We start from the raw sequence: 27352 nt of genomic DNA on the forward strand, positions 1-27352 counted from the left end.
TAGTGCCAACATTTTTAAGAAGGTCCTAGAATTTATATTCTACTAATTTGTAGTATATATTGTGCTACTTTACAGAATCTTTGGTGGAATCTCTGTATACACACTTCTCAGGTTTATATCATCGTCTTTTCTTCACATAAGCTGGTATAGATGAAATTATGGATATTTAATCTACTTTTGGGTATTTTTCTGATTCCTATGGAGGGAAAGATGTTATCACGTTCCAATGTTCTGAGCTACGAAAAGGGTGTGGCCGGAACCCAGAATCCAGGATCCCTGGAGGCGAAACTCATACCTTATGGCAAAAACTATATATTGCCTACAAATAAGGGTCTAAAGGCTATAGATTGGCATTTGTGTACCATAACGTGTGGTAGGTGTATAAGCCAATTATTCACTCTTACATGTAGGAACGTATTTATCGCAAGGTTTACTCATTAACATCCTATTCCTGATAATAGCAAACATCTCACAGATGCTACAAAACCAATTAGAAATTGACACTTCAAATCTTCTGCACGGAAAATTCTCTGGAATATTGACAGTGTCAATTGGAAGTTTTCTATCTTATAGAATCTCTGAGTTAATTTTCCAATATGTTATGAAACGCTACAACAATGATTCTTCATTAAAAAGATTATATGAAGTCATTGTCCCTAATAAGGCTTGTTTATATTGTGTACAATTACCTGTCAATATTGTAAACCGTTTAACATCTTTCCTCCAAAGTGAAAACAAGCTAAAACAAGAAGCTGTAGAGAACATAGTTGACTCGGAAAATACAAGGGTAAAGTCAGAAAAACTACAATCTACCAAAAGACAACTCTTAAAGAGAGAAATTGCCGTAATATCTGCATACAGTTTGGCAACATTTCTACTCCTGGGCGGAAAGTTTGTTCTACCATAAGCAAAACACTCATATTTTAGTTTGCATTCATTTACTCCTAGTGAAATAACTCACCCTGGCGCATATGCTATGCCAAAATTATCTCTGGAGGCAAACGGATACAAATATGCAACAAAGGCCCAGAAGAGAACCATCCAGAAAGTCGGGAAAACGTATGGTTGTCATACATGCGGATACATTTCACAGATTGAGCGTTATATTGCTGATCATCAACCGCCGTCTGGAGTGGTAAAACAACGTCTCAAAGGGAAATACATTTCATTCCTGTTGAAGCACAATCTTGTGCCTCTAAGTTTGGTGAAACCTAAGCAGCACTTCTATCCTCAATGTATAAAATGCTCTCAAATTCAATCACGCATTGTTCGGAAGAGACAGTTTGTTACACATTCACTGATACCTCGTACCCAGGCACAAGAGAATAACACACTATTGGACTCTAAGAGCATACCAACTATGTCCTACTACATTTTTCGCTACCAGGTTTGTATATCTAAGCACACACATTTTTCTTCATAGAGTGCTGTTTGATACTAAATGGTCGAAATTGGAAAGAGTTCAACCCTAATAATGGGGAGGTGGCGTTATAGACACAATTATTAACATTTAATAATGTATATCGCACTCATCTTTGTGTTTAGTATAACATTTATAGAAGGAACTATCATAGATGACACTTGTTATACTGAAAGTGCAAAGAGGTTGCTAGAAAAAACATCGCAGGGCTCGGATCCAGAGTTTCATAAGAGTTTGGAGGAATTCAGAGACTCACCATTCAGGGTAGTTTTAAAATATTGTCTAGGACCAAAAGGCGATGTTTCGAGTCACAAATTTGTTGAGTGTGTAACTTCACACAATTCCTGTACTGTGCCATGGTATAGTACAGTTAATTGGGAGTTCTGTCTATGCAATACAGTACACTGTATCGTCTCAAATTGCTTGCAATACTGGCTAGAAACGGGAAATCTGACCAACATTGATGTAAGTTTCATTATATATCAACAATCATATCTAGTGCTTTTCACACTGCCTCCCCAAATCATACAAGTGTATTGCTAAACAAACAGGCTCATTGAAGTCAGAATATTAAAAATTAGGCATACTTTGTAAGCATTGCCTTAAATTCTTTAAAATCAATCACACCATCATTGTTTGTGTCTACTTCCTTGAGAAGTTGCTGCCATTGCTCAGTTCCTAAATCTGTGATACCAAAGATTCTAGAAAGCTCGCTACAAGAAATTGTTCCCGAATTGTCAACGTCAAATAATTTAAAGGCCTTTTCGAGACGCTCCTTGGAGAAAAGTGTTCGACGGTCCATGGCAACAGTTAAAAATTCTAAAAATTCTGTGAACTATAATTAAAAACAAACCGCTATAATCAATGTAGCCGTTATTGTCAAAGTCAATTTCTTGCAAGATCAAGTCGACTTGCTCCTCAACACTTGAACGGTCCATAGTTTCAAATGCTTGTCCCTTAATCTGTACACAAAGATAAAAAACAAAGTTTACAAACCCTCAAGTATTCAATATAGCCTTCAATAAGCTCGGAACGATCCAATTGCCCATCACCATTCTTGTCCATGGAGTTGAATATTGCAGTTAGTGATTTACTCTCGTCACGAGTAAGAAGTTTTGATCCAATGTAAAGCATGGCAGCTTGGGAAAATTTTTGAGAGTAATGAAAGTTACGCATATTGTCAATAGACAATTCTAAGCTTGGTAAGTCAACTTGTTGATCACGGGTCATGAATGTAATCCAATGGTGTTCCAAAGCCTAAATAATATATTTAAATGATAAACAAAATACCTCAGCGGCAGAAATACGTTTTGCTGGATTGTAAGAAAGCATACGACGTATAAGATCTTTGGCGGACTCTGAAACCTTTTGCCAGAGTGACATCTCAAAAGAATATTTTCCCGCCTGAACCTTTTTAATGATTTCAGCTTCTGATGCGCCATTAAATGGAGGAAATCCTAAACACATTTAAATTTCTATAGCGGAAACTTACCAGATAAAAGAATGTACAATATTACACCAATAGACCATATATCACATTTTTGATCATAGATTCCCTTTAGGACCTCTGGAGCAATGTAATATGCTGTACCGATCTTATCCTTTAGTTTAGATTCATCTGAATAGTATGTTGAAAGTCCAAAATCAATAATGCGTATATTCGAATTTGGAACTCTAGACTCAAGAATAAGGTTTTCGGGTTTCAAGTCACGGTGAACAATATTCTGACGATGCATGTATGTAATTCCACTCAAAATCTGTTTCGTAATTCTAGCGGCATCATATTCACTAAATCGTTTCCTGCTGACAATTTCGTCAAACAGCTCTCCACCGCTGTAGAGCTCAGTTACAAAATAATAGTATTTTTCGTCCTCAAAAAACTCGAAAATTTTCATAATATTAGGATGATCCAAATCCTTTAGTACATTTACTTCCCTTAGCAATGATTCGTGGTCTCCTTTCTTTTTCAATGAGTTCTTGCTAATCACTTTGATGGCATACTGATTTCCAGTAGCGCGATGAATACAAAGCAAAACTTCACCAAAGGATCCTTTACCCAAAAGCTTCACTGCTTTATAGTTTTCCTTAAAGGAAGACTTTGTAAACTTGACAAACATCCCAGGAGTCGCCTTCAAACCACTGGAATCTCTGGAGCTAGCTGACGACCTTCTAGGGGAAGGCTCAGATTTACCGCGCAATTGAGTATTCTTTTCCATCTTCATGACTATATTCTATCAAATCACTCGAAGACCAACGATCTTTTTGATTTGTATGATAAAAAAGGTTATATGCACCTTGATGCATTACATGTCAAAACGACACTCAATAATGCACACATTAAAATATTTTATTGAATATCGGAATGTTAACAATATTAAATGGCTGTATACCAATTTTGAATAGCGATAGTTCCATCTATATCACAAACTGACGTGTTTAGCTACAAGCTAGGCCGCTACCTGGAAATAAACTCTAATGCAAGACAGATATTTATAAAGGTTTAAAATTAAATGGTTTGTATATGGCTGCGTTTATGATCTAGTATAGTAAATTTCTGCATTTATCGACGAAAATTTGTACCGGTAATGACAGAAAGATCAAAGTCTAGTCGAAGCATCTTTGTGGAGCAATATCGTCCGTATACATATCCGATATGTCTATGCCGGCGGCTAATAGTGCATCTCTAGCCCATATTGGTGGAAGTTCCCCTTTGGTAAGATGTATAATGTTTTCAATCACAAACCTTGTTCCAGATACATCTTCTCTAGAATCTCCCTGACAAATGATCCAAATGTACTCTCTGATATAGCCTTTTGCATACGCTTACATAGATGCATCATGTATCTTATATTGTGTATGGTCAAGAGTCTAGTTGTCAGGATACCCTGAATTTTGCTATCTCCAATGAATCTGTACTAACCTTTTTGAAGTTATAGTGTAAGAATGATCTAGAATATTTCTCACAACACAAACAGTCACAATCCTGATCAACAGGCCTGTAATAACATGAACTTGAATCAACAATCAAACCTAAAATCATACTGATAGATGGCATGTTGTAATCTTATTGAACCATAATCTGTTAAAGCAGTTCCATATCTAGCTGTTCTAGTAGGGAAAACACAATCGAACATATCACAACCAAGAGAAACCGAGATTATTATGTCTAGAACATAACCAACTCCCATTAAATAGCGGGGTTTCTCCTTTGGTAGTCCAATTCCTTCTCTCGTACACTAAACGTTAACACGAACACTAAAAATACCAGTTCAACAACTCTCCAGAAGTCAGTTTTATCTTCTCCACCCGAGAGACCACCAATTGCATAGCCAGGAAGCTTCCTTGCTTTGAGGGATTTTAATGACTCTTTTCGCAAATCTGGATATATAGAACCCTGTACTATCGCAAACAATTGCTGTTTTTCGGGATTATTGTGAGCTTTTATACACCGATCAAGCCACCTAGAGTAGTTGGGATATGGAAAACCAACAAACCTTGTAGTACGATGTGTCGCTAACGTCAATCTTTCTTTATCTCTTATAGTGGCTGATACTACATCGTCTAAAGCCATTATAATATCGGCGCCAATGGCATTCTATGATGATATATATGGAATATATATACACAAACCTGCGTAGATATTGATTCCTCCGGAGTTAGAAGGATCTCAAGGTTACTATCATATGGATCTCTGAATAAAACTCCTTCTTCTGTGACTTGCGATAATGAAGATAAAGATACCATCTGGAATCCACCTAAATAATGGATCGTACAACCAAATATTGCAATTACCAGAGTCTGTCAAGAAGTTTTTCTGTGATTCTGTAAAGTTATGTATGCCATTAGCTTCCAAGAATACTTCTTTTCCTGGTCTGCAGGCCAAGTGGTAGGTATTTGCCAAAGATAGTACACATTCTGATTCTTCCAACTATAAAATCATGTTATTATTCGTAAAGATATAATTTTAACTTACTTTTGGATAGTACATCCCCTTTATCGCCGCCTTGGTGCCAACTGGCATGAAGATGGGAGTCCTAACTTCTCCATGAGACAAAGACAAAATTCCTGTGCGAGCTCTACCATCAGTAGCACATATCTTTAAAATATCACACATTATTAAAGTACAAAGAAATTAAATAACATTTAAATATCTGTCTTGCAACTCGAGGAAGTCCTAAAAAAGAATATATTCCCCATTGGACTAATCTCACCTCAAATTCTGCATTAGTCATGTGTTGTTGGTATTCTTGTGCTTCTATTAGGCTTAAAGTCTTGTCCAACTTGGAGATATAAAAGTTTGGAACCTCATCTTTAACTGCAAATGATATTTAAAACTAGGATATTCTTACTTGATTCAATCTCAGACGAGACAACTTCTTGCACAATCCCCGACGAAACAGGCTCTCTGGATGGTGTTATTGGTTTAACAGGGTCACTAGATGGTTTTACCAAATTTTGTACACCTGGAGCAACGCGCATATGAAAGCGAATCTTCTTTCCTCCCTGTGAATATGCGATACTACTTTGATTCCCAGTATCGGATGCTATGACCGAATTCGATGTATCTTTAGCGTTTGTGGCACTAGAATCACTGGCGACGCTACTTGGGGCGCCTGTAGCGCTACTGGTTTCACCGACAATGCTTGATTCTTCAGCATTGGCAGTACTGTTGTTCTCACCAATCAACTGTTTAAGTGCACTCTTCCGTGTGAATATTGGAAATTCAGGCACATCCATACCCCAAGCTTCATACAAACACTTTTTTAGCGTCTTTACCTGATCTTCACACCTCTTCTGTTGAGAAGCATACATGTCATCTTTCGCAGACTTGTCCTACAGATGCATTATTTATAAAATGAAACCACCTACATCTAACTCAACCTTTGTTCCACAGTAACAAATAAAATGAGAGTCAAAGCCATCCATATCTAGCTTTTGAACTTCAAGAGCATCATAAGTGGAGTTACACTCGGGACATAAAAATCGATCACATTCATAAAGACTTTTACGTCTTTGTTGCAATGTTTCCTCCATTTTAGAGAGTTTGTAATGAATAACAAGTACCACATGGTTATTAATTCTCCAATACATCTGATGACCAGTGGTAGTTTCTTTCGTTATTTCTCTGCAGGAGAATATTTTTGGTAAGAAAAACAAACTTTTTTGGTAGTCGTGGAGTCTTCTGATAAATATTTGTGCTCTGGGCATTTGAAAACCTAGTAAGTATTCCGTGATGTTCAAGTCTTGTAAGGTGTTCACGTATGGATTGTTCTGGCAAACCAATTTCAATCTCAATGTCCTTCTCGGAGATTGCGTGTTCCGTAGCTAAGAGCAGGTCAATTATGACAATTTCTTCATCACGAAAGAACAATCGACTACAACATTCCATTAAAGATACGAATGTTTCTTTATCGTATGCCTTTTTCGTTATTTCTCCTGTCAAAGCTGACATGGCAGATCCTCCTTTAATAGGGACTGTCATTCTGAAACCAACTCGATTCAGATAAAGTTATTCGTTTATGTGTAAGCTAATCCATTTGTTTAATTCATGTTGAATTGTACGAAAATGCTCGGAAATTGTGGTAGAAGATATATCAAAATGCTCCTTGTGGACTGATTCTGCAGATGGCTCGGCTATATTGATACAAGTTTCGGACGTTATCAATGGTGTAGACAAAACCGCGGATTTAAGCTGCAATTTTGGTTTTTTAGGATTATTGTCCTCTGTCATCGGAAGATATGAACCTCAAACACAAAAATCTGTTACATATCAAATAAAACGAATGATAACAATCCTATAAAGTGTGTAAGGATATGTATTGCGATAAATGTAAAATATTATGGGCAGTTCATTGCCTCTTGGTGTAAAGCGTTACTGGAGCAGCCCGACGTCAAGCCCTTTGAAACTTCCCGACGACGAGTCTCACTTTGTAGTTCTGTATTTGCGTGAATAAATAAAACACAAATTATCGTTTTTAATTTAAATACATTTATACAGGTAGGGATTAGTTGTGGGCCAGTTTTATGTTACAAACCGCTCCACATACCATCATACCCCCAATTGTGCGCCATATTCAACATAACTTTTACAGATAACTTATCAAAATGCAAATTTTCGTAAAGACTCTTACTGGAAAGACCATTACCCTCGAGGTGGAGCCCAGTGACACGATTGAGAATGTCAAGGCCAAGATTCAAGACAAAGAGGGTATCCCTCCAGATCAGCAGAGATTGATTTTCGCTGGTAAGCAATTGGAGGATGGACGTACACTTTCTGACTACAACATTCAGAAGGAGAGTACTCTCCATCTTGTCCTTAGATTGCGCGGTGGTATCATTGAACCCTCATTGGTCATATTGGCACAAAAGTATAACTGTGACAAAATGATTTGCCGTAGATGCTATGCCCGTTTGCCACCAAGGGCTACCAACTGCCGCAAAAAGAAGTGTGGAAGATGTAGCCAGTTAAGACCTAAGAAGAAGATCAAGGGTGGAAACTAATCACCTCACTACAACTTTTACTCTTTATTATGTTCTTGTTTATTATACTAACTATATCGCGTATAGTCTATTGTAATAAAATTGGCATTTTCCTAACAGACTCTCCTTCTACTGCTTCAAAACTCTGTCACTTTAAGCACAGAGTCGGAGGTATCTTACACATTTCCAACTATTGCTTTTACAGGTGACATCGTATGGGAAGAAGTTCTCATTGGAGATTTGAAGTTAAATGATGGTGGTCGTATCTTATATGACCTCGCAATTTTGGCAATAGACCATCTTACAGGTGACAAGGTGTAATTCCATTAAAAAATGCTATAGATGAAATTGTTACCACGTTAAATACGACTATAAATTCTTACATTGACCTAAATGCTTCCATGAGCCTGTTTATAGCCGGTCAAAAGAACTCGGCTACCACAAGACCTAAGCTCTTTGATCAGCTTGGCATAGACATTCTTCCAAGTGAAACCAAGGATTTTAATACGGAGAGCAAGTCTATATTCAATTGTTCAAAGAACCCAAATGATATATACCCATTAATTGAAGGAGAACCATATGGAAATGTGCATTACAGAGGTATTAGATCACAGGTCCTCTATGCATTTAAAATATGTAGGAACAGCCATATCAACAAAAAGACAAGTTAAAAAGCTAGTAAAAGGTACAATAACAACAACCCTGGAAGGATCAGCGAGTTAGTTGAGTGTTTGGAAATAGTTACATTTTTCAGACTCTGGCAAGAACCTGGAGTTTGTCACAATTTTAGATTCTGGATCGGATGATCTACGCATTGTCGTTTCTGGTTCTGTGGATATGTTTTCAAATGAGTCTCTAAGCTGCAAGTTTGTCTAATTAATCACACACAATCTTGAACAGCTCAAACAACGTTCGTCTGGTCAACATTATGTCAAAGTATCTCCTTCATCACGGACTAGAATATGAAACCGTAAAAATAGAATCTGTGGAAGAAAAGGTTCCAAGAAAAAATAACGAGAAGATTTATTGCACAAACGAACTTCTTAACATATCTTTGAAAGTTCAAAAAAGCCATAGAGATCACATCCTCCAGCTGGAGGTCGAATATTTTGATATAATTTTGCGGAAGAATATGGATTTTTTACAGGATACATATACTACGACATTCCAGGTTTGTTACGCGCAAAAGTCACTGTAAATTATGATACTACACCCAGCTTCCTGCACATCACGGCATCTTCAATTTATACTTGCACGAAATAAACTCCGGATATTTCAAGAAGGAAATTTATAGGACACGCGTAAGAACCATCAGATTCTCACAAATACGTTCAGATCGCATCAAACGCCCCTCTCAATATACATAGTAAAGTGGGAATTTCCCTAGGTCATCTGGCGGTCAGACACGCTTGTATCATAGGTAAGCCGTAGATTCTTATTCTAAAAACAATAAAAGGTTTTGTGGTATTCTCTGTGTGGATAATTTATCCGATTTGAACGTGCCTAAATCATGGTGACACGCGGGCTCAGACAATAGCAAATAAAAATAACATATCACCGCATAAATACGATGGTATGTTATATAAATATTTAATTCTGGTAGATAAATGCACACACATGGGTTACCCTGGTACCCGCGTGGCAAAATCGGTTGCTGTACTTAAAGTGAGGCGCCATGGAATCTGGGGGATGCTATCACCGGGAACGCTAGACGAAATAATAATTTGGCATAGTTGTTCCATATTAATTTATTTTTAAATATATAGAATTATTTTAATGAAGTCTATTTAATCCAGTAGTATGCGATGGCTAGTTTCTTAAACATTTAAAATGCAATGCCGCACTCAGCCGATTTGGATTTTAATTCACAGCGGATCTGTTCTTAGCTGAACGCTCTAGAGTAATTTGGAAATATACGACATTTGTTTGGAGTTTTGCTTTCAACTCTCTGTACCATAGGTTAAATGATTATTATACATGACTAAAAATGTCGAAAAAGACTCAGCCACAGTTGATAGTTGGCATGACGATTGCGTCACTATTAGCCCTCAGTTTTGGGTTCACCACAGCCAATTTGAACATTTGCAAGGATTTTATGATTGTGGAACTCGAGTGGTGTAAAGGCGCTGAGACTATTGAATGTAGTAAAGCGGCCATACTTGGAGGTATTGCCAACGGGGCGATCTATGCTGGTGCTGCTGGTGGGTCACTTCTCATGGGATTCATTGCAAAGTACGGGCGAAGGGTAAACATGACTTTGATATCCTCCCTATACATTGCTGGGTCTACGATGATTGCCACTGCGCATTGTTTTAATTGTCTTCTAATTGGACGCATAGCCTGTGGCGTTGCCATTGGTTTGTCTGGAGTCGTTCCGATGTTTATTAGTGAAATTTGTCCCTCTGAATCTAGAGGAGCCTTTGGCATAATTTACCCTGCATGCATCACATTTGGGCAGTTTGCGTCCTGCGCATTTCAACTTTCTCACGGTTATGTCCTTGGTGCCAAGAGTGTGTATGTTACGATCCCGTTTCTTGACAAGTTTTTGTGGCGCTTCTGCCAAATGTTCCCCGCCTTCTTTTCAGCAATTGCTCTGGTCCTCCTCAGAGTTTCATTCACAATGTCCACACCTCACGAACTCGTGGAAAAGGGCAAAGTGGAGGAGGCTAAAGTCGTCATTGAGAAGCTCCACGGACCTGAAAGGGTGGATGAGGTCTACGAGGAGATCGATCGTAACCTCGAGGTTGCCAAGGCTACACCAAACATTTCATTCATTCAAGCGGTAAAAAACAAGACGTATAGAGTAGCCATCATGCATGGCATCATCTTGGCTATCTTCCAACATCTTACGGGCATTTCAATCTTGACCTCAAATACCGCCAAGATGTTCACCGTTATGCTCGGTCGTACATACAATGCGGTTGTACTGTCCTGCAGTATTACACTCCTTAATACCCTAATAACAATTTTTCAAGTCCCCTTTCTGGACAAGTTTGGGAGGAGGACATTTTTCCTCACCAGTATCTCTATTTTCACGGTATTCTCGACGCTACCAGCACTTTCCAAGCTGATTGATGCAAAGGCTGCATGGTCAGGATGGGTCTCAGTTGCTGGAACAATTGGTTTTATTTTTGGCTTTGCGTTGGGTATGGGGGGTGTGTTTTGGGTTTACATACCGGAAATGTACTCCCCCGAATACAAGAATGGAGCCTTTTCTGTCACAGTCTTTGCCAACTGGACTACGGCTTGTTTGATGCTTAGTACTTCCGATATTCTACTCTCATGGTCTGAGAAGTTTGTTTATATTATGGTTTTTATCTTTTCGGTTATAAACCTCCTGCACGTTTATTTTTTCATCAAAGAAACGAAAGGTCTCCCCATTGGAAAGGCTTACAGTTAATTTCACATTAATATTCGCTCTAATTTTTATCCTTGTCCATGGACGTATTAGAATTCTTTGCTCAGAGTAGTTTTTTTATATTTTATCCTATTACGCAGATTTTTCACTGAGCGGTCTAAATAATAAAAGCGCGCTGTTTACTATATGCAAGGAACTAATTGATAACGCATTTGATGCCTGCAAATCAAAGACTCAAAGAATACACCACATTGCCCTTGACATCTCTAAATGCAAACCTGAAGATCCGATCCAAGTAACTTGCCTGGATGATGGTTGTGGCATAAGCTGCGATTCAATTGAGTCTATCGGAGAAATTTTCAACTCATCAAAGAAATTAGAGGAAAGTTCTGGTGCATTCGGTCTAGGCCTCAAAACGGTAGGTCGACACACCAACCCAAACAATCTTTAGATACTAGTGTTTGCATCAGTCACAGCGGGGTCCTCCTTATCTATCACAATGAGGTATGCCCACATAACTCAAACACGAGCTCCCTAGAGTTGACAACCTAACAGTTTGGAAGTTTAGTATTGTACTTTCGAAATGTCATGAGCCCCTCGTCTGCAATATATCCAGAGAACCAGTTAGCTATCAAGATTGGCCATGGAAAACCAAAATTCATACGGAGGTCGTTTACTCTTGCACCCCAAAGTAAATCCCATCAGTTCAGGAGTTTCATTCCGGAAAATATAGCAGAACTACTATCGTCCTACGTCAACATTATAGCCCTTCACAATCCGGAGGTTAAACCAACCAAGAACATTCCCAAAATTAAACAGGCAAGATACACCCTAAAGATATTCAATCAAACAATCCATTCCACACAAATTCCAAAGGAGCCATATGTTTCAAAAGTTGGTACATTGGAAATTTTAATCAAATCAGTCATTTTGGAGGATATACAAGTATATTCACAATCCACATTGGAGGATTCTAATTACGGAAATAATGCCACCATAACATGCTTTGTTGGAAAAACAAATTCAAACACAAATGGAGTTGCCATTATATACTTGGTGAGGTGTATAAATGGAATTCCTTTACCAGAACACTCTTATGATAGTTGTATTATTTCAAAATCTATGAGGTTGCCTCAACAAAATGTGTTAAATAATTATTCATACAGCATGCTACTTAAAAGCAAAATGTCAGAATATGGAATAACAACACCAAGAAGAACGAAAAAATTATGTATAAAGAATTCTGCTAGAATGATACATCCACCAGGAATAACAAGACATCATAATGTATGTTGGGTCGGTATTTTACGGCCTTTTAGTATATTACAAGCATACCTGTCAAATCAGCACCAGATTCAACGTGGAATATCATGTTCCTGGTAAGAGAAGGAAATCTATTGGCAGTATATAGTATATAAATGTTTCATCAAAGTACATTGAATATGGTGATATCAAAAAGACACACATTACGGCAAGTATATTAGCAATTACACATTGAAACAGAATGATAATGTGAAAGTACAAATCATAGATACTGTCCCCAAAGTTGTTGCTGCAATCAAAGCAAAATTGGAAACTTCCGGAAAACCCCTGGAGCTGGAATCCACAATCGAAACAAAGGTTATATTTACTACAAAACAATAAATGATAAATAGAAGCGTCAAATCAACAATTACTCCCAACATATATCAACGGCAATAGCAGGAATAATCTCGAATGCTACCAAAGAAACCACGGAAAAAGCAATAAAAATTCTGGGTACAGAAAACATTCAAATAAAAATTAAAAGGCTCTTAGATATTTAATCTTCAGCCGTCTCGGGCAAATGCCTCTGAGTCAATTTTGTAGCGTAAAACATTCCCATTAGAGAAACAACTAGAGAAGTTGTAATGTATAATGCAGTCCGGAAACCATGAATTTTATCTAAAAAATTTAATCTACATATACAAAAACACACCATTTGATGCCAAGTCTTCCAGAAGTGATCCCAAATATGAAAGAAATACCAGAGAAGGTAGGGATCCAACTGAGCCAAGAGTAAAATTCCAAAAGGATACATTTGTAGTTCCAAATATATAGCTGCAAAGAGCTGCGGGCAAAATTGGTGAAAACCTAATTATCGTAACGATCTTGAATCCGTCTCTTTCTGTAGCTCTCATAATTGCAGAATAATAACGATGTCTACGAAGTCTACGATTTACAAATGAGTAAATCAGATATCGTGAGACAAAGAAGCAAATAATCATGGAAGCTACATAGCCAACAAAGCTTGTCAAGACTGATATCACTACACCAACTGCAAATTATTGTGGACAAGAACAAAAACAAACTCCATTGCCCATGAATATGAGAAAAAACGAATCCTGCTGAGACCACAAATACCTCAATCGACATGAATAGCGGAACCGTCAAGGTAAATATTAAAATATAATAGAGATACAAAAGATTTCCTTGTTCAGCGGCCTATTAATGTGTGGATTATAACTGTCAAACAAACCTTTATAGCTAATTTTCGCACAAGTGCCGCTAATTCTCTGCGATATACAAAAGCCAAAAGAGTTAAAAGAATCCAAGATGCTACAATCAGTTTCATAAAAAATGCTCCTGAACTCTGATCATTCTGGGATAGGAGAGGTTGGTTCGGATTGTTCAAATCTTCAGAACTATCAGAATTAATATAGCCCATCCTCTCTTCCAAGTCATCTCCTACATAACGGTATAATTGTCCACCAAAACAAACCATTTAGTTCATCATCTGAAACAATGGGCTCCTCCTTTACGGGGGACCATGCCCCGTTCTTTCTACCGTCCATATATAATTTGGAATTTGTAAAGTGTGTTTGAGCAGAATATGAACCGCTTTGGAGAATAAAATATGCTTTTAGGCGATACAACTCGAAAACACACAAAGGGTCAATTCACCAGTGAAAAAACGGTCACTGGGACCTCATTTATACATATAACGTGAATTAGCATGTAAAAAATAAAAGTGTGCAGTACACAGTGCCAAAACAATTCCGACACCCAACTGCCCTTTCCGTACTCAAACAAAATGCCACAATTGACAGATTTCTGTTATTTGCTCGACCGTGTACAGGATTTTATGGAATAACTTAACTAGTACTGTGCAGCAATCTTATTCATCCCTAGAAAGCCAGTGGATGCCAATGGCTATGCTACACACTGGATCAAGTGCCAAAGCAAATATAAGTTAAAATTAATATTGTAGCCTTCTAATGTAAGTGATGTTCACTATCTTGAGACGCAGTTCACAGCTGGAATGTTCACTGCAATTCGCTCCTTTATCAAAGTTGATATATCAACCAATGACGTAACGGAAGACTAGTACGGTTGCCAAATAAATTGCAGCTGATTTTAGAAACTCGTATACTTTTGATTTGCCCTTCTTTTTGTCCTAAAGGACGTTTGCATCAGCGTATTGTATATAACTTACACTGCTCTTTAGCAACTCAACTAGTTTCTTCTTTTGTTCTGGACCAAGTGAATCGAACAAATTCTGCATATTTATCTGTTACTTTGTCAATTCGTACCGATAAATCCGAGGACTTGTCCTTTTCGTTAAGAATTGTACGAGGTGTTTGTTTAGAATCCAGTGATTTTAAATCACCTATAAAAGAATAAAGTTATGTGCAACCTTACCTGCAGCATCTACTACATCACTCATCTTTTCCATAATTATACGATTTGTAGCTAGTGCGGATTCCCAGAGTAACAAGTTCACCTTGTCCATATCAACAATGTAGCCTGCCGTTACAAAGGAAGAGATCATCATTACAACAGGAGGAAGCGCCCTTAGCAACTAAAGAGAGATTTAAAAATGTTATCTAATTACCTGTATGTGTTGAAAGGGTAGAAGATTGTTGAGGAAGATTATATTTTCAAACAGTTGTATGGCTGATATAAACCTAATCTCCACTTCAAGAGAGAATGCTATAGCATTATATAGAATGATGACCTGTAAACTTGTAAATAACCACAAAGTGACTAACATAACGTGCGATTTTCAGTCTAGGCGACCTGCTAAAAAGACAAAATAAGATGCAGGATATTACGTAGTACGACAGAGCAGCTGTTATTGTGATGATTTGAATGCCTTCAATCTTCTTGAAGTCTAAAATTTTGTCAAACTTTACCAGTAATCTCACCGACAATGACATCGCCAAATGAATTGTACAACTTGCGGCTTTCTTGGTCGGACAAAACTTCAAAGGCACGCTTAAATGCTGTATTTTTATCTGATCCTCCATATGCCTAAATATTCTGTTACAATGGCATATGACAAACACACTTTTATTTGCCTTTGGAAGGTTGTATATGAATTCAAAATTGTCTTATGCCTTGCGTTTATTGGCAAACCTAACAGATGATAGTACGTGTCCTTTTCACTGGGTATTTCATTGTACAATAATATTGATGCGATAAGAATGAATAGCGAATATCCTGGAATGTTATAAAGGAGCAGATGTAAACTAACTTATGAATTTGTTTATTCTCTTAGCCACTATACAATCATTTAGTAAAAGCAGGTAAGTTGCGGCGGAGCCACAAATAGAGTGGCAAATCAAAGTGCTTAAACCCATCAGATGCTCCAATTACACATTCCAAAGGGTAGTTGTTAGACAAAGAGAACCTGTTTTAAAGGAGCTGCCAATTGGCTCTTTAATATGACAAACTGGAAATTATAAACACAAATACAGTTGGTTATGTGTGATTTAAAGGCAAAGCGTAGGGTCAAAACACCTACACCCGATACCCATCAATTTCATAGTCTAAAAGGGCGAGATATTCCTTCATAGTCTTTGCCTTCTAAGATGATAGTATTTTAACTTTATTTCCAAACTAAAGTTGGCAGTTATTTGAATTCTGACGCCCTGCGGAAGACCGTAAACTCAAAGATGACTGAATTGAGCACAGTTTTGGAGTATTTGGAGGCATCCAGTCTCGAAAATGTTGAGTTAAAGAATTCTAAAAGGGAAAATGATGGAATATACTGTAAAGATACTATAGATGAGGGTCTATCTCTGTTGTTCAGTCCACCCTGTGCCAAGGGTGATGTTGTAGAGAACAAAAAGAGAAAAAGAGGATCGTTTTCAGAGAATAATACAGAGATGTCACTCAATTTAGACTTCTTGGCCAGAATATGTAAAGATATAAAGTTACTGATAACACCTGCGGAGGGACAAGTAAAGTATTTCAAAGAATCTGTAAAGGTATTTAGAGATTGTTTGGAAGGTCTATCTCCATTCGATGTGGACAGTGTATCATGTGATGATGGTGAAGTCTATTTCGATAATCTGGTGGAGGCATTCTTTTCATTCTTGGAGTCTGAATCTCCACATGAAATTCCCATAGATAAAGGAACTAGTGATGTACCCAATACTCTTAACGCACGCATGAATGATTCAGAAGAGTTGAGTAGAGATGATGAACTGGAACTGGTAAAACAATTATTCTTATCAATGGTGTTAAGTTACAACTGGTCACTGCAACTCTTACATTACGCAAATTCAACAGTTGACATTGCAACATCTAATCCAGATAAGTTAGACAAACAGAATATTTTAAAAATAGCGTTGGGAATTAAAGAAGCTAATCGAAATATAGTTTTTTATACTAGCATATTTCATCAATTGTGGGAGCTATTCAAGGAAAATGACTCCACAATAAATGCTGTAATTTCAGATTTTATGGGTAGATTAACCTTTTTAAAACATATAATAAATCACGAAATCTCTTATGATCCCCAAGCGTGGAATCGCATTAAATCAAATCTTCATTCTCCAAAAGTGGATCCGAAATTAACCATTTTGAACGAAGATACTGAACATGGAGAAAATTTAGGCCTAATTAGAAGTGAAATGATGGTTAGAACTAACATTAACATATCGATATTCTTTAGGCAAGAATAAATGGCAAAGTATCATGTGATTATCTAAGAAAGGAATGTGACCTGGTATCGCAAGATTTAACTCAAATGGAAGGCAAGCATCAGGAGATGCTGGAAAAAATAGACTTACTAAAGAAACAGTTTCAAGATATTTCCAATATGTTAAAGGTCGAACAAAGTCATGTTGGGAAAATAATGGACTCTAAAAGGCTTCCTGACCCACTTGCGAAGCTATTATCTCACTTACATATATTTTCTACATCAAATCCACTGAGGGAAATTACATTTAAAGTTATCAGAGATCATGATTATTCCTTCCAGATGGTTATCTACGCCCCAAAAGATTTATTCTTTCCTTCTTTCGAATCCACAAAGTTCGTTTTCCCAATCACATTTCACATATATTTAACCGACCGCATCCATGTTACTCAGACATCAACACCATCTCTCCATCAAAGGTATGTTTATGGCAATGCAAATAAATGTTCATAGCATATGTCTTCCGGAAAAAGTTCTAGAAATGTTCAAAGGGGCACAAGGCGCGGAGAATCATGTGGATGAAGCGGATACCTGGGGATTACATGAATTTGAAAATGAATTACCAAACACATTCCACCAGAGAATGCACTATTATTATGAAAGAGCCTCCGAATATGTGTGGAACCTTTATATACTGGAAACTTACAAGTCTAACAACAGAGACGCATTAAAACATTTATTGCCTCAAGAATTACTGGAATATGATTGTAAATCGACATACATACACAAAGAAGTTAGTACTCACTAAAATATACTATCTTTCAGGGGTCACTGTGGCTTTTACGAAATTCAGTGGCATCCATAGAGATTGAGATCGTAATATCAAATGATAAATTCAGTTTCGTTTTCCAAAATCATAGTTCCAGTGGAACATTGAAAAAATTAAAAAGTGTGGCTCTTGTAGAATATTTTAAGACACAGAATAAAAAACTTTCACAAGATCCAGCAAATGTAGGTCTATACTTGCTGTAATAAATATTTAGGTGCTTAATGGATTTTCGTCAAACATTACCAATTATTTTGGTGCCAAATACGCCTTAATATATTTATCACTTCTTTTTGAATCATTCGGGGTTTGTTAAATTGCCTTTTAATCAAAATCTTTTAGATATTATTTGACTTCCTATCCTCCGAGCACTAATCACATGAGTAACAAGCACATTTTTGATCTGCATCAAGAATTGTCCTATAACATTGTTTATTTTCGCTATTCTAATAAACTTACTTGCAGACAGTATGAAGTCTAGTACTGCAAAGAGAATGTCTAACTACAGGGTATGCATTGGAAATAACATCGGTATAATGCTCAGGATTAGTGTTGTAATCTGGATTAGTACACATGGAACCTATATCAGGATCTTGAAGCAGAACATCACAAATTGAGGTTAGTAGGCGCATTTCCTTTGTGCAAAGACAGCCGGGATCTTTTGAGCAAAAGCATTCTTGATGGCAAACACCCATTGCATTACATACTGTGTCGCAAATTCTGTTAGTTTCTCCACGTCCAAAGGTGGGACCTGCAGATTTTGTAGCTGCAAACCCACGCAGTTTTTCGTTAAGTTTTCCTGGAGAATTCCATACCTTATCTGGATGTTCTACATGCAAACTGGATAAAACAGCGTCCCTATGCCATTTATCATCATGTGGAAATCCATTATGTCCTTGGTGCAAAGGAAGTCTTTGAGCTTGTACAACATGGTGAATAACATGTTCAAAAGAACCCAAACCGTGTGGGCGAACAACACCGTGCTCAGGAACAAAGGAAACATGTTTTTCAAAATCACCTAATATGTGGTCATGATCATCAACATGTTGAAAATGATCTATGTTTGGATGAACTTGAGCTTCTTCGTGGGTAGGGGTTGGTAGGTGATCTGCTGAGGGCTGCTCGTGTTTTTCTGAGTGTACTACATGTTCTTCATGAGGATGAGTTGCTGGAACCTGTGGATTCTGTTGCTGTTTGGGAGGCTGAGCAGTACCCTCATCCTTCAAGTCCAAATCAGGGAGTTCATGATCAGATAATTCATCTTCAGTGGGTTCAGCTGTGGCATCTAATGCTGGTTTGCTATCAAATACTGCAGCATTACCACCACTTTTCGATGCGCTCATCTCGCCTGGACTCTTGGATTCCTCATCCAGTAGGTTAGACAATTCATTGTAATTTTGAAAATCCTTCTTTGAAAGGTAATCCCCAAGGACGGGTGCCGTTGCAGCAGGTTCGGCTTCTGGTTTTAGTTCCCATGGACCATTTGAAGCTTCTTTCTTCTGAGGTAACCATTTTACTATATTACGGAAAACTTACCAACGTTGAAGCATTTGCGATGGTTAGACACAGGACATATAGCAACATACATGTCATATTCGCGTAATTTCTTAGAGCCATGATTAAAACATGATGGAACCGAGGGAACGTTAGACAAATGTGTAACTAGCTCTAGCCATGCATCTAGGTGCATCAAACTATCATATAACATACTGTCCAATGCCATAAATTTACAGTAGCAGGTCTAGCAAACAACGACTGTAACGCCTACAAACCGACCATCGAGTTTCCCAGTAGTCACCATTTCCCTTTCATACACATTATAGCGTCACTTTCCTAAATATCCTACATTCCACAGTGGCAATGATTGACATTCGTTGAATAGTCTCTGGAATTTATGCGCCGATAGAAATGATTACCGACGATGACCGCTATATAGAGCTTTTCAAGTTGCAAAAACTCTTTGGAAGCTCATTTAGCGTCAGTAGTGATCATAATAGCGATAGTATAGATAATTTGTACAGTAATAATACTGTAAACGCTACTATTTTTCTGAAACCTACAGATCCGGAGTTCGATCTCTCACTTTTGTCGCCAAGTGATGGCATAAAAGTACTTATTTGTCTTAATTCTGATGATTCTGAATCGAATAATCCCTCTGGTTCTATAACTAGTAGCTCTGAGGTCACGGCCGATGCACTTTCTCAGATACAAGATGGAATCCATGCCCTGTCTTTGGTACAAAGCACTCCTACGTCTAACTGCAGGTATTATCAAGTAAATGATGTTGAAGACATAAAGATAGAGAATGAGAACTTGTCAGATGTCGCTAAAAGGATCATACAGAAGGTGTTATTTGACTATATTTATAAAAATCGCAAAGTTAGAAAGTATGTAGTATATGAATCTTTAAAGTTTCTCGATAAGAATCTTGTTCAAATATTCTCAATCGCAAAATCATTGCCAAATCAGCAGCCAATCACTACCGAAGAATCCAAAAATGCAGTTGAATCTCCAACCTCTGCGAAAGAATCTGAAACAGTAAAAGTAGAAACTCCATGGACTCTAGAAGAACAAAAATGGTAAGTAAATAGGCTTTATTTATTACCATGCAGCTTGGAGGATGGGCTAGTACGAGCCAAAGGAATAACAGATGTAAGGCAGAAATGGTTATTCATATCTAAAATTGTAAAGACGAGGACACCTGATCAATGCAGAAAGAGATTTATACGTTGTAGGGAGCTTCTCTTGAAAAAGAATGAGGTATAGTTCCTATTGACGCTTTAACATTAATTAAGCAGGCTACAACGGAACCGGAGAGGGAGGAACCCGCATTAGACAGGACTGCTCCTTTAACCTTGCTAGGGCTTGACATGAAGAAAATATCTCTTGCAAAGATTGGAACGTTTATTCTGGAGCTATCATGTATTAGATGTGCTAGTCAATTTGAAGCCCATTTTATTGATACTGGTGAAAAAACTATTCTTTATAACGATAGTTGTAAAAAATGCAACGTTACACACCGTTGCGAGTTTGCCACGTCTTTGGTATTTCCATCTCAACCCCTAGTTGGGAGGCTTTCCCTAATAAATACAAATTTCAAGGTTTGCATTTTAGAGCGACCACTAATGTTTAGGATTTTAACAATGGAGAATTTGCCCTTACATGTGAAGACTGTGATACACAGTGTAAAATACGTGACATTAAAATAGGTTTGACATAGAGAAGTATATACGCGTAATGCAGGTACTAAAAAAAGTCTAAACTGTCGTGGTTGTTTCGCAAAATTTCAGTTTAGCTTTGAGGGTATAGAGTTTGGAGAAAGGGAACCGTAGGTTTTGAAGTGATAAAATAGATATCCATAGGATCGATGAACATATAGTTAAAAGGGTCATCAGGCATGAAACTAAAAAACAGCCTACACAGGCCAAAGGTGTCAAGGTTGGAACACCATTACCAGATAACGGAACGTGCAAGCATTACAAAAAGTCATTTAGGTGGTTTAGATTTCCGTGCTGTGGGAGGGTAAGATAGCTAGTCTACATTAGAATTCTGTAGTTGTTCCCCTGTGATGTTTGCCACGATGAAGTTAGCAATCACAAGTGTGGTCACGCCAATTTCATTGTATGTGGGCACTGTTCGACTCAACAGCCTGCATCGAACAAGGTTTGCAAGTTCTGTAGTAAGGGCTGCACTGCGTCATCTTCGTCTCACTGGGAGGTTAGACTGACTAGTACATTTGACTTTGCATAGGGTGGCAAGGGATGTCGTGATCCAAGCAAACTTAGCAGGAAAGACTCTAAAAAGTATAAACTAGCGAGCAAACAAACCAACAAGGACAAGCCGAAGAAGTGACTTTGATGTTTGTCCGGATAAATTTGACATATGTGTGAGATTTTCGTACACGAAATAAAAATAGTACAAGTCTAAAAATTCATTGAGTCCGTGCTGACAGTTTGGCGGATGTATATTCTGACCCGTTGATGTTGGACCTTTGATACCCACCAAAAGTTGTGGTAATCAACAAAGGGTCGCAGACCACTTAATTAAACTCACATTTCCTTTTATTTGTATTTTAATCCTAATTTACCCACATTGGAGTTGTTTGTGGAATTTATTTGTAGTTTTTATTGTTATATTTGTAAACACGATACTATCGGACCGTGTAACAACTCACAGATTGTGTACTCTTGTTTATTTTGAATTTACATCAATATGCTGGTGTATAAACTCTATTTGAATATCGCACGCTATATTTAATCTCGGCCAACAACCCATTTAATCATATGTAAATCACAATAACCCGAGTCTTGAGTTAGTATTCTAAAAACCATGGATTCCTCAAATTCGCTACACGAGGGTAGCGATCCACTGGTAGGTCTTGTGGACTTTGATAATTTTCAAGACTATACAAATGACGAAGACATCGTGAATAAGTACTTTTACAAACTATACGTCTCACAGATCACAACCGATCAAATGATAGATGTCATGCGACATCTAGGAAATTCCCCAAATGGATCACGTAATAAAAGTGTGTACAATACCATGCTAAAGATCCTGTTCAATGAATGCCGCTTCTTCCCGAAATATCCGGTGCAGGAGCTGGCGATAACTGCAGAACTCTTTGGAAAGATGATAAAACATGGATTGCTCTTGTCTAATGGTCCACTGTTGCTTTTGGCATCTCGCTGCATTCTAGAGGCTCTAAAACGTGGTAAAACATCCAAAATGTTTCAGTTTGGAACTATCGCACTCTCCCAGTTTGAAAATTCGATTGCCTCATATCCGTGGTTTTCTAATGCATTACTGGGAATTCCAGATGTTCGTGAAACATTTCCACAACTCTACAGGACATGCGAAAAATTACAAACAATCATAACTGACGGGATGCGGAAAAATACGTACGTAGATCAGGCTAGGGGAATTATAATTGCCTCAACTGATGATAATACCGATTTATCTCAGATTTTGGAAAATCAAAGTTCTCACGTTGCAGAACCAGCTCCGGTTCCGAGTGCTCGTGCTCCATCTATAGATGATAGCACCAGACAAACAGTTGGAGAATGGGAAAATTTAATGAGCGATGTAGGATCTACCCTAACAATTGTTGCGCCTCCAGAGATTGCCATAAATCAGATTTACTCCATCTTCAACAACATTTGCATGGACACTGTTATTCAAAAATCAAATGAAGTTAACAATATACTTCGTCCAGAAAACTTCTCATGGTTGATATTGTACATTGTAAGGACTCGTGCGTCAAAGGAACACAACTTACATGAGGTATTTGCTACATTTATTGACAATTTAAAGTATCCAAAGCTGTTTGATACTGCAATACAGGTAACTTACCTATGTATATCTGCTTGTTTGAGAGGTTTATCGGATTATAAAGAGATTTTAGCATACAGAACGTTGCTAAAAAATCTTGGAAGTTGGCTCGGAAGGATAACGTTAGCTAGGAATGTTCCAATCATCCTAAGACAACTAGATATAAAGGCTCTGCTATTTAATGCCTATGAAAATGGTGCCTTGATTGCAGTTTTGCCATTTGTATGTAGAGCTATGGAAAGTGTTAAGAACTCAAAGATTTTCAAACCTCCAAATCCTTGGACAACTGCTATACTCACATTTTTAGCAGAAATACACATGGTAGAGAATCTGAAGACTAACCTTGTGTTTGAGGTAGAAGTTTTGTTTAAACAACTTTCTCTTGATATCACACACTTTTCAAACAAGACAAACCTATTGAGCAATCGCGTACGTCCCAAGGTTACTCCCGATTTTGACACTGATAGTCTCGTTAATCCTGATGAGGGTATACGTACTGGTTCAAACGATATTAGTAAAGAACGTCTCAACCAACTACTCGCAAAGGTTATGCGTGAGGGGGTAGTTGGTACAACAAAACAGCAGCCAGATGTTCCAACTTCTGCCGGAATCCCTATGCAACCGGGGATTATGGCTCCAGGGGGACAACCAACTCATACTCTCAGCGACAACCATTCTGATTTGTATGCTGAATCACTTTTACAGACACTTCACACTTCAGTAGTAATATCTCCATCAATTGCTCTCTTTGAGATACAACCTCAGCTGAGAGGATTGGTCCCTATTGCTATAGAACGTGCTGTTCGTCATGTGTTAACTTTAGTTACGGATCACTCCATTTCGTTGGCTAGGATGTCAACAAAGGTACTTATTGCCAAAGACTTTGCGTCAGAGGAAGATGAAAACGTTGTTAGAAGTGCTACCCGTTTAATGTTCGAGCATTTTGCATCATCACTCGTATCGGCTAGCTGTAAGGAACCTCTGAGAATGGCTTTCCATGAAAGTTTGAGGAGCGCTTTGCAGACGCATCGTACTCAGGATTGTAATGATCAAGTTTTGGTGGAACAACTTGTTCAGATTATAAGTCAGGATAATTTAGCACTTTCTGTAAACGTAATAGAAAAGGTTGTTGCGGGGCACGCTAGTAGAGAATCTGAAATGGTAGCGGCGGACATTTGTAAGATGCTTCGTACCCAACCTCCTCAAGGCATAATACTTCCACCTCTCTTGCAACACTGGAATTACAAAAATTCTCAGCGTGATCATCACAACTTGGGGGTCTACAGAAATATTTTCACCAAGCCTGCCAAGGTTGCCAGTACTACTCGTCAAAATAGCGCTTGTGATGGTGTAATGGTTTTGTTTGAGGAATGTTTGACTGAACTTAGGGAACCGTTGAGAGACATTGCCTTGTTCCCACCAATGTTATATGCATCTGGTCCATTGGAACCTGGATGTGAGTCACATTTGTTCAGTACTCACTCTCTCCACGTCTTATACAGCTTGCCTGCAAACCACGAACTATTTTCGTACATGGCCCATTGTTTGAGTATTGTTGAGAACTCACCATATAAGGAATCTGCATGTATTGCGATAGCTAGGTGCCTGTTAATGTTTTTGTCTGAGGGTCTTGGTTCACATGCGGGCCTAAACATTGAAGTATTGCTTTGTATATTGGATGGGCTAAACCACTTATCTTCCGGAGTAAAGCAAGCTCTTGCTACACTATTGTTTTCAATTCCATTGGATCAAAACAATAACCTATTTAACGTAGTTGTTGTCACTGGACTTTTGAGATATGGTCTTTTAGATTGGACTGATTTAACACAATATTTAGTTTTAGCGATGGAAAAGGGGAAAAATACTTATGCCGTTGAAATGGCGATAGTTGTCACAGCCATTGCTCTTATTGATCAAAGGAGTGCTCCTCCAGAGTGTGGAGCTGGTTTGATACGTGAAATTGCGAGTGTATCTTGTGGATCGGAAGCTTGCAAAACCTACCCTGGTGTATTAATAAAAGATGCATGGGCGAAGTTGTTGAAAGACTATGTTGAGCTCCAGCAGCAACCTAGACCAACTGTAATATCCCTTACACCAATACTTCGCATGAATTTATCGGATGTATTTTCAGTCGATGGATTCAAGGTTCCAGGTTTTGTAGGTTTGGGATATGGAGGTGTCAGAAGAGTACCAGCATCGTGCTCGATTTCAGACTCACACAAATCGGTTATATCTGCGTTATTTATACGGTGGGTTGAGTGTTCGAACCCGTTTGACGGAGAAGCCCTTTTGTTTGCCTGGAGACAATTCTTCCAACGATTTAATCTTCAGAATTTGTTCAAGATGGATGGGGGAACAGATAGTTTCTTTTCAGCCTGTGTTCATACTGCAATATCAATGGAATGTATGAATTATATGGATATGGAATATAACGTGGATTCCCTACTCCAAGAAACTTCTCCTGAGAAGGCTACCCAAGAGGAACCTGTCTCCGAAGCAGTGAATGGATCGGCAGTTATTACAGATGAAAGCTCTACAAAAACACAAGGCGAAGTTGACGAAAAACCTGATGTTGTGACAACCGAAAAGGAACAACCCGTAGTGGAGGGTGATGTTATAACCTCAACCGTTGAATTACCCACAGGTGAAAAGAGCGGATTCATTGCTCTGGCAAAAATGGCGGATGTTATGCTCAGATTGGTCGGAGGTGGTGATATTCCACCATCAAGTGCCCTTCAGAAACTTTTGGCAGCCTTATCAAGTATTATAGTTCACGAAAATTCTCACTATGCCTGCTACAAATTGTGGATGGTTCTATTGGAATATTTTGACAAGGTTGAAGAAAACTTCCAAGTGCTATGTAAAATAACATTTTTGCATGCGCTAGAACTCATTAATCCAACGAGGGCCCCCTCGTTCACTTACTTTTGGTTCCGTATAATTTCCCATGCCTCTCTCATTCCTGGAGCAATAAAGCATCAAAAGTGCTGGTTGTCATTCTCGAGAATTTTCTCGATTGCCAGTACATTTGTGAATACAATGTCTTCAAGGTACACTTTCGAATCGTTTGAATCTTTTGTAGAACGGGATTATTTGGAATCTGAGTTTGCTTCTCAGGACAGAATGGCAGAAGCAGAAGAGGGTGGACAGGAACTAGAAATTCGTGAGGGTCCCGTATACAAAATATTGAAGATATACACAAGGTTGGTTTCATACGCATGTGCGGCTTCTCCGGATTTTGTTGCATCATATCATTTGAGCTTTAGTGGCTCCAGGGCAATTGAAAAAATGGCGGCTTCTTGCCAACGAGGCAAAAGTGCTGCGACAGGTTCAAATTCTATCTTCAAGCAACAGAAGGTAGCAGTGGATTTGCTTCCAGAAATGAAGATATCTCCAAAAGTTCCTTGCTCTCTTGTGGCGCCTGTCGTTAGGAATGGGTTAAAACTCTTGGTTGAACGTGCTTTGAGATCCATTGCCAAATTTGGTCCGTCATTACTTTCTCAGCCATCATCCGATTTTGGACAGATTCTACAGCTTATAGAAACTCTGGTTGTAGAAAATACCAATGAAGCCGTTTTGTCATTGAACGCACTCGTACTTTATCTGGGGGTTTATTCGCAGGCAGCTCTTGGTCCTAATGAGAACTCAGGCAGTACCGAGGTTTTCGAAGGTAGTGCAAGACTAATGCTATTTTTGTGGCTTCTCAAGACTCTTTCTCCGAGAGCAAAGTACATGTTTGTCTTCTCAATCGTGAGACAGCTAAGGCAGCCGAACGCTCATACACACTTTTTCTCATGTCTCTTGATATGGATGTTTGACGAGTGCAAATCAAATTCAGATGAAGCCATCCGATCGATTATATTGCGAGTTCTTTTGGAATGGTTTATCGCACCGGGACCATGTCCTTGGGGTGTATCTCTCGTCGTTGTTGAACTCTTTAGGAATCCCAGGTTTGCACCAATATTTGGCAATTTTAACACAACACCTCGAATAAATGACCTCTTCGAATCGCTCTTTTCAGTATTCGCTGATGTCTTTGCCTCATAATCT

General features: G+C 38.2%; 17 protein-coding genes across 17 annotated transcripts, besides 1 other annotated feature; 11 read left to right on the forward strand and 6 right to left on the reverse strand.

The window, feature by feature from the left end:
* Window positions 1-210: 210 nt before the first annotated feature.
* On the forward strand, window positions 211-1423 carry BEWA_043880 (conserved hypothetical protein; the record flags this gene model as incomplete). The annotated part of the gene is made up of 3 exons (XM_004833742.1): window positions 211-373; window positions 411-891; window positions 949-1423. 3 exons carry the CDS (start codon window positions 211-213, stop codon window positions 1421-1423), a joined length of 1119 nt encoding a protein of 372 aa, XP_004833799.1.
* Window positions 1424-1516: 93 nt separating this feature from the next.
* On the forward strand, window positions 1517-1994 carry BEWA_043890 (signal peptide containing protein; the record flags this gene model as incomplete). The annotated part of the gene is made up of 2 exons (XM_004833743.1): window positions 1517-1885; window positions 1920-1994. 2 exons carry the CDS (start codon window positions 1517-1519, stop codon window positions 1992-1994), a joined length of 444 nt encoding a protein of 147 aa, XP_004833800.1.
* Window positions 1995-1997: 3 nt separating this feature from the next.
* Window positions 1998-3642, reverse strand: BEWA_043900 (protein kinase domain containing protein; the record flags this gene model as incomplete). Its single annotated transcript, XM_004833744.1, has 5 exons — window positions 1998-2239; window positions 2274-2382; window positions 2417-2677; window positions 2711-2877; window positions 2913-3642. The coding sequence occupies 5 exons, from the start codon at window positions 3640-3642 to the stop codon at window positions 1998-2000; spliced, it is 1509 nt and encodes a 502-aa protein (XP_004833801.1).
* Window positions 3643-3965: 323 nt separating this feature from the next.
* On the reverse strand, window positions 3966-5534 carry BEWA_043910 (queuine tRNA-ribosyltransferase, putative; the record flags this gene model as incomplete). Its single annotated transcript, XM_004833745.1, has 9 exons — window positions 3966-4128; window positions 4164-4305; window positions 4341-4416; window positions 4451-4656; window positions 4686-4881; window positions 4915-5015; window positions 5051-5175; window positions 5213-5348; window positions 5394-5534. The coding sequence occupies 9 exons, from the start codon at window positions 5532-5534 to the stop codon at window positions 4025-4027; spliced, it is 1227 nt and encodes a 408-aa protein (XP_004833802.1). The 3' UTR covers window positions 3966-4024.
* Window positions 5535-5552: 18 nt separating this feature from the next.
* Window positions 5553-6902, reverse strand: BEWA_043920 (transcription initiation factor iie, alpha subunit, putative; the record flags this gene model as incomplete). The annotated part of the gene is made up of 5 exons (XM_004833746.1): window positions 5553-5594; window positions 5632-5735; window positions 5770-6253; window positions 6290-6545; window positions 6580-6902. The coding sequence occupies 5 exons, from the start codon at window positions 6900-6902 to the stop codon at window positions 5553-5555; spliced, it is 1209 nt and encodes a 402-aa protein (XP_004833803.1).
* Window positions 6903-7345: 443 nt separating this feature from the next.
* Window positions 7346-7950, forward strand: BEWA_043930 (ubiquitin/ribosomal fusion protein, putative). The gene is made up of 2 exons (XM_004833747.1): window positions 7346-7418; window positions 7513-7950. The coding sequence occupies exon 2, from the start codon at window positions 7526-7528 to the stop codon at window positions 7919-7921; it is 396 nt and encodes a 131-aa protein (XP_004833804.1). The 5' UTR covers window positions 7346-7418; window positions 7513-7525; the 3' UTR covers window positions 7922-7950.
* BEWA_043940 (signal peptide containing protein) lies at window positions 7951-8221 on the forward strand (the record flags this gene model as incomplete). Its single annotated transcript, XM_004833748.1, has 2 exons — window positions 7951-8071; window positions 8106-8221. 2 exons carry the CDS (start codon window positions 7951-7953, stop codon window positions 8219-8221), a joined length of 237 nt encoding a protein of 78 aa, XP_004833805.1.
* A 27-nt stretch (window positions 8222-8248) lies between these two features.
* On the forward strand, window positions 8249-9578 carry BEWA_043950 (hypothetical protein). The gene is made up of 7 exons (XM_004833749.1): window positions 8249-8500; window positions 8541-8618; window positions 8655-8766; window positions 8801-9071; window positions 9118-9201; window positions 9236-9320; window positions 9357-9578. Exons 1-7 carry the CDS (start codon window positions 8302-8304, stop codon window positions 9395-9397), a joined length of 870 nt encoding a protein of 289 aa, XP_004833806.1. The 5' UTR covers window positions 8249-8301; the 3' UTR covers window positions 9398-9578.
* A 32-nt stretch (window positions 9579-9610) lies between these two features.
* Window positions 9611-11300, forward strand: BEWA_043960 (hexose transporter, putative; the record flags this gene model as incomplete). Its single annotated transcript, XM_004833750.1, has 1 exon — window positions 9611-11300. The coding sequence occupies exon 1, from the start codon at window positions 9888-9890 to the stop codon at window positions 11298-11300; it is 1413 nt and encodes a 470-aa protein (XP_004833807.1). The 5' UTR covers window positions 9611-9887.
* Window positions 9641-9678: a sequence feature (AT_rich).
* Window positions 11301-11338: 38 nt separating the features above from the next.
* BEWA_043970 (conserved hypothetical protein) lies at window positions 11339-11709 on the forward strand (the record flags this gene model as incomplete). The annotated part of the gene is made up of 2 exons (XM_004833751.1): window positions 11339-11369; window positions 11399-11709. The coding sequence occupies 2 exons, from the start codon at window positions 11339-11341 to the stop codon at window positions 11707-11709; spliced, it is 342 nt and encodes a 113-aa protein (XP_004833808.1).
* A 137-nt stretch (window positions 11710-11846) lies between these two features.
* Window positions 11847-12902, forward strand: BEWA_043980 (hypothetical protein; the record flags this gene model as incomplete). The annotated part of the gene is made up of 3 exons (XM_004833752.1): window positions 11847-12545; window positions 12578-12637; window positions 12762-12902. The coding sequence occupies 3 exons, from the start codon at window positions 11847-11849 to the stop codon at window positions 12900-12902; spliced, it is 900 nt and encodes a 299-aa protein (XP_004833809.1).
* Window positions 12903-13043: 141 nt separating this feature from the next.
* On the reverse strand, window positions 13044-14236 carry BEWA_043990 (conserved hypothetical protein). Its single transcript, XM_004833753.1, has 5 exons — window positions 13999-14236; window positions 13756-13964; window positions 13589-13721; window positions 13216-13554; window positions 13044-13181 (listed from the first exon to the last, which is right to left on the reverse strand). Exons 1-5 carry the CDS (start codon window positions 14069-14071, stop codon window positions 13060-13062), a joined length of 876 nt encoding a protein of 291 aa, XP_004833810.1. The 5' UTR covers window positions 14072-14236; the 3' UTR covers window positions 13044-13059.
* Window positions 14237-14577: 341 nt separating this feature from the next.
* On the reverse strand, window positions 14578-15968 carry BEWA_044000 (chaperone protein DnaJ, putative; the record flags this gene model as incomplete). Its single annotated transcript, XM_004833754.1, has 9 exons — window positions 15754-15968; window positions 15568-15719; window positions 15425-15530; window positions 15269-15390; window positions 15112-15234; window positions 14919-15078; window positions 14810-14886; window positions 14713-14775; window positions 14578-14673 (listed from the first exon to the last, which is right to left on the reverse strand). The coding sequence occupies exons 1-9, from the start codon at window positions 15857-15859 to the stop codon at window positions 14578-14580; spliced, it is 1005 nt and encodes a 334-aa protein (XP_004833811.1). The 5' UTR covers window positions 15860-15968.
* A 206-nt stretch (window positions 15969-16174) lies between these two features.
* On the forward strand, window positions 16175-18346 carry BEWA_044010 (conserved hypothetical protein; the record flags this gene model as incomplete). Its single annotated transcript, XM_004833755.1, has 6 exons — window positions 16175-17143; window positions 17179-17624; window positions 17659-17938; window positions 17971-18156; window positions 18189-18278; window positions 18314-18346. The coding sequence occupies 6 exons, from the start codon at window positions 16175-16177 to the stop codon at window positions 18344-18346; spliced, it is 2004 nt and encodes a 667-aa protein (XP_004833812.1).
* Window positions 18347-18426: 80 nt separating this feature from the next.
* On the reverse strand, window positions 18427-19602 carry BEWA_044020 (signal peptide containing protein; the record flags this gene model as incomplete). Its single annotated transcript, XM_004833756.1, has 2 exons — window positions 19508-19602; window positions 18427-19470 (listed from the first exon to the last, which is right to left on the reverse strand). Exons 1-2 carry the CDS (start codon window positions 19586-19588, stop codon window positions 18427-18429), a joined length of 1125 nt encoding a protein of 374 aa, XP_004833813.1. The 5' UTR covers window positions 19589-19602.
* Window positions 19603-19879: 277 nt separating this feature from the next.
* Window positions 19880-21858, forward strand: BEWA_044030 (conserved hypothetical protein; the record flags this gene model as incomplete). The annotated part of the gene is made up of 7 exons (XM_004833757.1): window positions 19880-20550; window positions 20584-20731; window positions 20770-21072; window positions 21105-21180; window positions 21215-21493; window positions 21527-21688; window positions 21722-21858. 5 exons carry the CDS (start codon window positions 19880-19882, stop codon window positions 21301-21303), a joined length of 1287 nt encoding a protein of 428 aa, XP_004833814.1. The 3' UTR covers window positions 21304-21493; window positions 21527-21688; window positions 21722-21858.
* Window positions 21859-22022: 164 nt separating this feature from the next.
* On the forward strand, window positions 22023-27349 carry BEWA_044040 (conserved hypothetical protein; the record flags this gene model as incomplete). The annotated part of the gene is made up of 1 exon (XM_004833758.1): window positions 22023-27349. Exon 1 carries the CDS (start codon window positions 22301-22303, stop codon window positions 27347-27349), a length of 5049 nt encoding a protein of 1682 aa, XP_004833815.1. The 5' UTR covers window positions 22023-22300.
* Between the last annotated feature and the right edge of the window lie 3 nt (window positions 27350-27352).

Source organism: Theileria equi, assembly GCF_000342415.1.
Source record: "Theileria equi strain WA chromosome 2 map unlocalized gcontig_1105316255037, whole genome shotgun sequence".
Lineage (NCBI taxonomy): Eukaryota > Apicomplexa > Aconoidasida > Piroplasmida > Theileriidae > Theileria > Theileria equi.